This window comes from Erythranthe guttata, chromosome 8 (assembly GCF_056151865.1).
Source record: "Erythranthe guttata isolate IM_541 chromosome 8, IM_541, whole genome shotgun sequence".
In the NCBI taxonomy this organism is placed as follows: domain Eukaryota; kingdom Viridiplantae; phylum Streptophyta; class Magnoliopsida; order Lamiales; family Phrymaceae; genus Erythranthe; species Erythranthe guttata.
In genome coordinates this window covers 10,025,339-10,036,703 of record NC_142540.1, presented here as the reverse complement: position 1 = coordinate 10,036,703, position 11,365 = coordinate 10,025,339, and the positions used below count along the sequence as shown (strand labels likewise).

At 36.0% G+C, this 11,365-nt stretch overlaps 1 protein-coding gene across 1 annotated transcript; it reads left to right on the top strand.

Moving 5' to 3' along the window:
• The first annotated feature begins 5,817 nt into the window (after window positions 1–5,817).
• LOC148768493 (uncharacterized) lies at window positions 5,818–8,865 on the top strand. The gene is made up of 5 exons (XM_088821900.1): window positions 5,818–6,031; window positions 7,037–7,302; window positions 7,478–7,768; window positions 7,837–7,938; window positions 8,025–8,865. The coding sequence occupies exons 2-5, from the start codon at window positions 7,300–7,302 to the stop codon at window positions 8,226–8,228; spliced, it is 600 nt and encodes a 199-aa protein (XP_088678026.1). The 5' UTR covers window positions 5,818–6,031; window positions 7,037–7,299; the 3' UTR covers window positions 8,229–8,865.
• The last annotated feature ends 2,500 nt before the right edge of the window (window positions 8,866–11,365 follow it).

Below are 11,365 nucleotides of genomic sequence, written 5' to 3'. Positions count from 1 at the left end.
ATCGAACAACAACGAACCATCTATGCCCGAAATGAAGGAGCAGGCGGGTAACAAATCGGACAGTTGTAGAAATTGAGTGTCATCGGTCACATTTATGCCGTCAGGAGACAAAACTTCTTGTATGTTGTCGTTTGTGAACTTGTTCAGGGAGTTGATAAGGGACTCCACTCATCCTATCTGACGCTTCTGCAATTAATTTGTACACATATTAGTTAATTAAATTAACTTAACACGTAACAATTAAATTTATTAAATAAAAACAATAACTAATCATATATTTATCCCTTGAAAATTTTTGGGTCTTATATTGTACAATTTGTGTGGCTGGTTTCGTAAAGTAAATTCGAAATTTTAAATTGAAAATATTTGACTAATTAACTATACACTTTACACTATTAAAATGAGATCTTGATTTATTTTTATTGAATATAGATATTTAAAACTAGCACTAGAATACATTACTTAATTTCCTTTTATTATTGAATAAGTTGACTGTTAATCATTCACTTCTTCTTTGGTTCAGGCCTTATATAATTACCAGGGGATCATTCCACAGTTTGCATTGAAGCCAACATTAGGTAACTTTTTTATACAAGTCATTCCAATTACTTAGGTATCGGTTAATTGTGATTCTTATATGATGTATGAGTTAGTTATATTTACTACCCCATGGTTTGATTTTTAATATACATTATGCGATCATGCATGTTTTTATTCATAATAAATATATTAGCTATTCAAACTTACCACCACAGATCATTTAAAAGAAATCCAACCATTTGATATTCTTTGTAAATTGTATTGGATTTATGAGGTTCTTTCATAGCTATTTTTTGGCGTGTGTTTATGTATATCATGTAGAAGCTATGTCATATCACATCAACAAAGAGTGGATGTTAGAAAGTGATAGAGGTGGTCGGGTATATACTAAGGGGGTTGAAGATTTTCTTGAATTTGCTAAGATAAATAATGTTACACACTTGGAAACAATTCATTGCCCATGTTTAAAATGTCGAAATAAGATCCGTCATAACCCTACAGATGTTAGAAAACATCTCATTAGGCGTGGCATAGATAACTCGTATATGTTATGGGCTTTGCACGGTGAAAAACCTATTACGAATTTTATTAGTTACACGAATTTTATTAGTGAGCCGACAATAGAAGCTAATTAAGAGAACATTGAAGAAGAAGAGGCTAGAGGGCTAGAAATTGGTAATTTGGTGGATGATGTTTATCGATTGCATGGAGAATTTGATATGAATGGTGGCACTGGACAAGCAGAAGTTTCAGAAGAACTGTAAACTAGCAATAATAAATACAAGGAGTATAAAAGATTATCATTTGAAAAGTTGTACTCTTCATGTGAGGGGCCTGAGACAACACTTTATGCTATTGCGGAGTTGCACAATCTTAAAAAGCAATTTGGTTGGTCCGGAAATAGTGTGACGGCCCTTTTGCTTTATTTAAAAAGATGGCTTCCGAAAGACAACACTTTGCCGGATAAGTATCCAAAGATGAAGACTATGATGAAAGACATGGGTATGAAGGCAAACTTTATTCATGCATGTATAAATAATTGTCTCCTATTTTGGAAAGAAAATGAAGATAAGGAGCAATGTCCTCATTGTGGTGAACCCAGATACTTCGTGCGTGCTGGGGGGGGAGTGGGAGTTCGCGAGGAACCATTAAAGGTATTAAGACATTTTCCCTTAATTCCAAGACTAGTCAGATTTTACACTATACCGTGGATAGTGCTGAGATGACATGGCATGCTCGATCAATCTCATAACGGGATTATATGAGACATCCATCTGATTCTCCTCAGTGGGGAATGCTTAAGAGTAAATGGTTTGAATTCTCAAAAGAACGACGAAATATTTTTCTTGGAAGTGCAACTGATGGGTTTAATCCACGAGGCATCCAATCCTCTAGTTATAGTTGTTGGCCAGTGATTACGGTACCCTATAATCTTCCACCTTCATTGTGCATGAAGCGAGAATTCCAGATGTTGTCGTTGTTGATTCCTGGACCAAAGGCACCAGGCCTAGATATTGATATGATATTTTCCTTCAACCTCTTATAGAAGAATTAAAGCTATTGTGGGAAAAAGGAGAGTCGGCTTTTGATTCTCATGAAATACAACCTTTCACATTAAAAGCGATGTTAATGTGGGGAATTAATGACTTTCCAGCTTATGAAAATTCATCTAGGTGTATAACACATGGTTATAAAGCTTGTCCTATTTGCGGGGACCATACCCCATCCATCCACCTAGAACATAGTAGAAAGATAGTTTATACAAACTATCGTATGTTCCTAAATATGGACCATCCATTTAGAAGGGGTGGATATTTGTGCCTTAAGTCCGCTGAATATAGATGTCCTCCTCCTCGATTAAATGGAGATGGTCTTTTAGAAAAATTAAGAAAGTACGTACCTGGCAAAGTTCCAAAAATTTCAAAGAAAAAAAAGGAAAACGTGTGTTACAGAGGAAAATGATGAAATTGCAGTTAAAGAAGCATGGTATAAAATGTTTATTTTCTTTGAGTTGGAATATTGGAGCTCTCATCAAGTTCGACATGTTCTTGACGTGATGCATATAGAAAAAAATGTAGCGGAACATGCATTTAATATGCACAATCTTAGATGATAAATTTAAATCTAAGGATACAGTAAATTCACGTTTAGATATGAAGGATATTGGCATGCACAGTGGTTAATGGGTGCAAGAAGATGAAAGAACATGGAGAATGTTAAAACCAAAAGCATTATTTCTCTTGGAAAAAGATGAGAAAAACCAATTCTGTCAAATTCTGAAAGATTTAAAGCTTCCTTCCAGCTTTTCATCAAACTTGAGCAATGTAGTAACTCTCAGCCCTCCCGGATTGCATTCACTGAAGTCATATGATTATCACGTTATTGTTGAATATTTGTTAAATGTGTTACTTCAACATGCGTTTCCGATGTATCGGGATTTGCGTAGAGCTATCCAACAAGTAAGCTTATTCTTTAACCTATTGTGCTCTAAAGTATTGATTCGAAAAGATATCCAACGAGCCAAAAATATGGTTGCAGAGGCGTTATGTGTATTCGAAACATACTTTCCTCTGTCATTTTTTGATATCAGTATCCACCTCATGGTACATCTAGCTGATGAGGCGTTGATATGTGGACTTGTTGGGCTGCACTGGATGTATCCATTGGAACGGTAAACTAATCTTTTATTATTTAACTTTTAATTCTACTAAGAATATAATATTTGCTATATCAGCAAACTAATTTATGTATTTTTTCATATAATTAGGCAAATGAAGGAATTAAAAGACATACCTAGTAATAAAAGGTATGTTGAAGGATCTATAGCAGAGTCTTATATTGTTGGTGAATCCGTTCGATATTGCATGGAGTACATGCCAAATCCACATGATGGAAATCATAAACGTACTTATGAAGCCTTTATAGAGGAGAACGGAGAGTTTTGTGATGAAGGTCCTTTACTTGACGGTGTTATTATAAAGTTTGAACCCAAACAATTTCAACAAATGCGCCGATGGATATTGTTTCGACTTGACGTTGATAGGCTTGATGCATACTATAGGTTTGTGTTCTAGTCTTTATCAACTTTTATTATTTCCATGAACATATATAATATCAAACATTGTACCTACGATTTTCAGTGAGTACAAAAATCATCTGAAGTCCACTTGTTACGGTAGAGGAAAATGAATTACAAAAACAGAGGTGGAACTACAGACTTCTTTTATCCATTGGTTGTATGAAAATGTGACATTTTACTAGTAAAATTCTAATCTAACGTATTTGAAGGATTGAAATTTGGAATTGAGATTTTATTTAAATATTTTATTTTTATTTCCACAGTTGTTATCGTCTAAAGAGACAGAAACAAAGGCGATGTTGTGGCGGTTAGTTAAAGGTCCAAAGCATGAGGCTAAGACATACAAAAAGTATCGTATTAATGGTTTTGTATTTTCACCCAGGTATCATGACGATACAGTTGTGACGCAAGATAGCGGTGTATGTATTAAGGCATGGACTACATTTAGGGCTAAAAAAGGTGATAAAATCTCAAGGATGTGTGGACTATGTTGTTAGAGTATGTGACCAATAAGCCAACTAAGTGTTGTATTTTCTCATGCTACTTGTAAATAATCTATTTCAAATTAATGGTAAAATACCTTTTGGATTCTATATCTCTTATCCCATGCAAGCAGCATAGATATAGTCCTAACGTTACTCTATTACTGTGAGTTGATCTAGTAGAATCGTGAGATAACTCAACAATGTAATGTAACTGTTAAACCTTGTTCCTAGTCGATGGGTTACGCCAATAATGAGGATACCGGCCTTTCCCTTTTGAGACTAGCACTTAGTGTATGTGTACTGCGTCTCATCAGTCATCGGTGTTGTGACATCGGCATACTTGAGTGGGTGCTCATATTAGATGAGTTCACTGAACTCCCTCGCCTAGAAATCTATAAGTGGTTCCCAATCATCGAGTAATAGGTTTCTATGATATAGTTGTGCACCATTAGTCCTTAAGACCCAGACATCACCGTGACTTCACTAGAGGACCGACTGTATCGTGACCTGTCCCTGAGTTCCACCACGGACCGCTCCAAGGGCCAACGTTCGTGCAGTCCAAAATCTAGTGTGAAGTCTGTGCATTGTAGTAGGGGATTCGAGCGCTTGAGTAGTCATGGATTTCCTGTGTGTTCTGTCGGTTTGTAATCCATGGAATCTCCGGCCGGAGTTGATATGGGGTGATTAGGGAAATGTGTTTCTCTAAGTCACACACGAACGGATTATAACACCTAGAACGTTCACACGGTTATTGAACTTAATAAGAGGTCTCGGTGGACCAATACCTCTAGTTCAATCGGGACATTTGCTGCGAAGGGATCGTACTGTACGTTAACTATATCACAAGGTTCTTGCAGGCACTTCATTTGTATCTAGGGAATCATGATGCGTAGTTGCTAGACGCCAATCTTGATTCGTTGGGCACCGATTTGATCGGCGATTGAGTAAAATGAGTTTTACCCTAATCGGGACTCTTGGGAGGAGTTCGTATAAGAAAAATGTGTTGTTCGAATCACAAAGAGTTGTGAGCCCACGGCTAGCTTACACCTGAACCATTGAGGGTCACACTTCTCGTGTAACATAGATCCTTGAAAAACAACAAGCATATATTAATGTGTTAATCTTTGCGTAGTTGGATGTCAATATGATTGAATCTAAGATTCGTAATTGTGGATTACGAGTTGGAATAAAGGGAGAGAAAGAGATATGCAGAAATTTAGTGAACTTTCTAAATTGGGAAGTTTCCCGATTTAGCAGGTCAACTAAATTAGAAGTTTCCAATTTTGGAAATTGAAAATTTCAAAGAGGCACTCGTATCGACGAGGACTTTATGCTCGTCACAAATATAATTTTGTTAAAATTTTGTGGACGATCGTTTGTAAGAAACGAGGCCGACGAGGGGGTGGGCTTAATGGATCAGTGGGTCAAGCCCAATGACTTAAGCCCATGAGGGTTATGAACCCTAGTATAAATACAACTCATATGATGAGTTGAGATCAGATTTTACAGCCCCAAACCCTAGCCGCATGAAGCACGGCCGTCCTCCGCCTCACGGCTGCAGCCCCGCCGCTGCAACGCCGCACCGCTGTCGCGCCGCCGCCGCCGCCGGTTTCTTCTCTTTTCTTCCTCGTCTTTATTCCCGTTGTTTTCTAACTCTTATGTATCTAGTGCTGCAGTTAGACTGGGTCTAGTTGTACGAGGTGAAACCTAATTGGAGAGGAAGAACGCAATTCCACCACCGCCAGCCCCGCACGCGCCGTCGCCGTTGCCACGCGCCGCCGCCGCTGCACCTCATGTGCCGCCGTCGAGATCAGATCGGACCAGCTGCTGTTTGGTTGGTTCTTCGCAGCCTTGGAGTTGTTTAATAGCAGCTTGTACGTGTCTTTGTTTATAGATTTCGATTCGTCGAAATCTCACGCTTCAAGAGGTAAAATCGAAAACCCCTGCGAATTAATTCATAGTTGGATTATGTGAATTAATTTGTGAGCATGACAATTATATGAAGAATGTATGTTTTCGATTTCATGATGTCGTATGCAAGCATGCTCGTCTTTGTTTTTCGTTTTATTTAATTTCGATTAAAATATGAAAATTACCATGTGTATGGCGGAAGCGTTAAGGTACGTTCAATTAATTGATTTATGCATGTAATCGAACATTGAGTTCGATTAAATTTTGTTTTCCGCTGTGTATACATGCATCGATCCCCAACATATGTGGTATGGGGTTATCAGACAAATCATTGAGTTGGACTACACAATTTTTAAAGATGTAATATTTTACTGTGACTGGGTAAGGATAGAGGAGAAGACAAATGGTTGTAAGCATTGTCAAAATTCTAATCTGGTAATTGTGAATTTTAATAAGTTTAAGAGTTGTAGTAGTGAGTTAGATGAACCCGCTATTCTTGATTCAGAGGTCAGTCAAGTATTCTATTCAAAAGATCTTAGAAATCCTGATTGGTGGGTGGTTCTACATTCACCAAAGAGATTAACTAGTCGAGTAGACGAGCTAGCAACTCCATCGAATTTTCAATCTACTTTTGAAGACCAACCTAATTTGGAAGAATTGTTGAAGCAACATGGCAGTACATAGATAATATTTCTTTTTATTACATTTGATTTCATTGTTTTTTGAAGATTTGATATGTTGGTTATAAAAAATTGAACATTTGTTATACTAATTAATAATTTCAGGCTTGTTACACTGTTAGTTCATATTATTCAGTCATTACCAAAATTTCCTCATTTTTTTCTCGATAGAATGTTGTTATCTAATTTTGTGTGTTACTTTAAATGTCAGGCATTAAGCGCTATGTCAACTAGTACATGTAATCATTTATCTTCTTTTATATATGAGTTATAATCTAATATTATCTTCAATTGCCTGATACTTTGAATAAGGTGCATTAATAGTTTGTGGACTTGTACAGATAATCCGTCGAGTGCAGATAATTCAGAACCAAGTTGTCCTAGTCTATCTTCTTTAGCCCCAACCACGTCGGAGTCAGCAAAGACTAAAATCCCGAAAGGTAAGAAGAAAATCACAATCGAATATGATTGGGGAGTTGTAGCTGAATACTCGAAGCAATGGAGTTCTCGTACGGGTGATTTTGTGAGAGCTCACATTCCAATTAGCTACAAGGATTTTAGAGATGTGCCAAAAAACTTCAAAGATGAGGTTTGGAATGCATTGATGGTAAGCTTTAATTTATACGCTATTTTTCAAGCGAATGTTGAAACTGTCTTTACTGCTTTTTAGTGTATTATATCCGTTACTTTTTAAGTGGAATGGGTGTTAACTTACAACAGGTTGAAAAGAAAAAAAAAAAGATTTTGGTATATAATTTTGTAATTATTCTTGTTGTCTGTAGGGTGAATTCGAGTTCGATGTTCCACCACATGTTGTTCGTCCGTTAGCAGAGAAGACATGGTCTCAAAAGTTTAGGACGCACAAAAATTCGTTAATGGTAATATTAAAGAAACATGGTCATACTCAAGCCGAGCCAAAATGTATTGACCCAATTATTTGGAGAAAGTTCGTGGAAAATGAAATGGATCCAAGAAAAGTGGACCAAATTGAAAAAAATAATAATAATCGAGTCAACTCACAGTTTTCTCATTGCCTTGGTTGTCGCACTTATGCTCAAAAGGAATATTTAATGGTTTGTATCATTTATTTATTTTTAACTTTTATGCTATTTTTTGGCTAATTAATAATGTTACTGTTTAGCTACAAGAAAATCCTTCAAGATCGATTACTCGAGCTGAGAAATGGTTAGCAGCACATGAGCACGTTGATAGGACTGTCTTAGAGAGTGCTAAAAATAAATATGTAAGTAACTTATTTTAAATTTTTAACATGTTATTAAGATTGAACTTGTTTATTATCTCACAAATCTTCTTCTTTGACTATAACAGGAGCAAGTAAAAGCTGCTCCAAATAAAAGAAAAATCCAAAATTCGAGTGGAGATGAAGGTACAGAGCCTTATGATGACATTGATACAGATGCGATAGCAGAGGTGTTTGGAAAAGAGAGAAAGGCAGGAGTACGTGCAATAGGTTCATGTATCCCGAAGAAACAACTAACTCATCTTGGGATAGCAAAGTCAAAGATTCAATAAAATGAAAAAGCTCTTAAAGATGCTAGTGATGAGAAGGATGAGATTATCTCCAAAATTGACGATCTTGAAGGTTTACTGCGTTCTTTACATTCAAAGATTGATAAAACGAGTTATACTTCTGCATCTTCAAGTGAGCTTGGATCCAATTCAACGAGTTCTCCTATTTATTCGACTCAACATTTTAACATCCCTACAGTATCGCATGTCCCTCCCGCCAATGCCAACACTCCAAATCCTCGAGTTTACTTGTGTGATAAGTTTTCAAGAAAAATAACCAGGGGATTGTAGTGACAGATGATACCTCCAGGGTGTGTCACTTCAAAATTCTTGGACCTGAGGAAAAGAAAGTTTATATTGAAGAAGTACTTGATCCTAATGCTCGTGTGTGGGACCCTCCTCAGGGGGTTATGATACGTTGACATGCTTCGTCCAAGGGGGATTTGTAATTTCGTTTGAGAGCTGGTTAGTAAATATTTGAGTTTATAATTTAGTTTTACATGGATTATTTAGATGATTAACTTGGAATGGTGGATAATGTTTTCTAATAGTTGATGGTCCATCGAATTTTGTTTTGTTTTATTTTATTTTGTTTTTCTGGATAACTTGAGTTGAACAGTTTAATTATGATAAATGATTATTTTGATGGATGGTTACATTCTATGTTTTATTAGAGATTTGAATTTTATTTTTATTTATGAATATTTGTGATTTACATGGTATGAATTGTTGTTACTTTGAACGATGTAATACAGGTTCAGTGGAAACATGTATGTCATATTCTGCCCATGCTCGTTTTTTCTATAATGATGTCGAGGCTTTAATAATTTTAATTGAAAAAAAAATAAATATTTTGAAAAGCTGATTTATTTATAACAAATCTAAGCGTTTTCTAACGATTATATCCGTTAGCAAATTAACAAGTGTTACAACACAATATGTTACAATTGATTATCTAACACAACTAACCGGTAGTATTATTTACCTTTCCAATGGTGTATTTTTCTTTCTAACAAATCTAATCGTTAGCAATAGTAATTTTTTTCTAACAGTTAATTAATTGCTAACGGTAATATACGTTGGAACAAATAACAGAAGTGTTACAATCAATACCGTTACAATATAACTTCTAACGGATATAACCGTTACATTTAATTATTTTTCTAACGGGTTTGATTATATATTCTTACGGACAATTTCCGTTAGTAATCTGAACCTCTGAATTTCTAACACGCGTTTTCTAATGGAATTTCGCCGTTAGTAATATTTATCGTAACGATTATAGTTTGTTAGAAAATGCCCTTTTTTGTGTAGTTATAACTTAACGATCATTCCCAGATGTATGCCGCTATGTGCGACTTGAAACTCGGAACCAAAGTGTGATCAAACGGGCCACCCGAAAATGGACCATGTAACACTTGAGGATATAATGACGCACGGTCCCGACCGCCACGACCTCTAACTTCACGTCCACGACTTCCGAGGCATCCGCGACCTCCACGCGGTACATCAACTTCCATCTAAACGGGCTCTGTCACCTCCTCCTCAGTATCGGAAGGACCGACATCAACATTGGCATGAGCACCCGATGTCCCAACTCGAGTAACTCTCTCTGCAACTCTCGGTTGTCACGTCGACATAGTCATAATCTCCGGTTCCCGATGCTCAACATCAGCAGAAGCTGCTCGCATAGGTGCCTTCGACTTGTCCGCCATTTGTGGAATAAGACATTAAAAAAAAATTATTGTATAAACAATAATAAGTAATTACAAATAATAAAAAAAGATTGTACTATTTCGTGTAAAATTAAACAAAACATAAGCTCTCTATTTTGTGCTACTAAGCACGAAATGGAGTGTATTTTGAAATTATTGGTTCCTATCGTGTAGTTCTACATGAGAAGAAGCTTCCGTTTCGTGTAGATCTACACGAAATGTACCTATAATTTCAAAATAGACTCTCTTTTGTGTTACGAAGCACAAAATATGGAGTTTAATTCGTGCTTTGTAGCACGTAACAAAATCGATTTTTTTGACCGGTTTAACAAAAATATTTAACTAGTCGATGGAATTCGTAAACTAAATAATAATCCAAAAGTTAAATTACGTAATAAAGTAATTTTTTTACCTGAAATCATTGTCGAAATTGCTCGTTTAATTTCCAAGAGTTTGGAAAAGGTTTGAGAAAGTTTGAGAGGATTTTGACTTTTTTTGAATAAAAGTTACAAATAAATTATTTCGCACTGCATGACAGTAAAAACTCATAAAATGAATAACATTTCAGATTAAAAATGCTTAATTAAGTTAAATTTAGTTGCGAATAGTTTCTCAATCAGAACTTTTTTTATCAGAATTTTAAATGCTAGGAGGTACTATCCTACTGGAGAATTCTTCTCGGCAGTTATTGGCTCACGGCCATCGGCCACTTGGCAGAGCATCCTAGTGGCGAGACGGTATTTGAAATGGGCTTAAGACGTCGCATTGGTAATGGCAAATCGATATTGATATGGGGAGACCAATGGATTGAAGAGGACGGTAACCTGGGAATCATCACAAAACGTCCAAGGGCGAGCTCATTTCCGAATGTAGTGGCCGATGTTATCGACCCACACTCATACGCTTGGAATGTCTCACTCATCAATCAATATTTTTGGATGGTGGACCGGGACTGAATTCATTCGATTTCTATTGGCGGTCCGAATACCAATGATCAGACTATTGGGCTATGACAGTAATGTGGAAATTATGGGACATGAGAAATAGATTTTTGCATGGTGAGGAACGGATGGATGTGGAAGCCGTCGTGGGTTGGTGCAGGGACTACCTAAATCTTCACTCGGGTCATATTACCACTCATTGTAACACCCCGCCCTTTCGGATAACTCCTTTTATATTTTTACTATTTTTCATAAGTAGATTTTAAGTTTAGAAGTTTTATGTGCTAATATGATAATTTATTATGAGCTAGCATAGTTATACATGCATTCTTGATGAAATTTATGTGTGACTTAAATTATGTAATTAGTTAATTTATTAGAATAGAATATTTGAAAATTTCACACTAAAAATATTTAATTGAAAATTTTCATATATTAATTATTTTATTACATTCTAGAATTTAATTTGGATAGTTGAAATATA

Excerpts from the sequence above, each read along its gene's own strand:
- LOC148768493 (XM_088821900.1), top strand. Across the intron at positions 7,769-7,836 it reads CTCAAAAGGAATATTTAATG|CTACAAGAAAATCCTTCAAG; the intron begins GTTTGTATCATT and ends GTTACTGTTTAG. Across the intron at positions 7,939-8,024 it reads AGAGTGCTAAAAATAAATAT|GAGCAAGTAAAAGCTGCTCC; the intron begins GTAAGTAACTTA and ends TGACTATAACAG.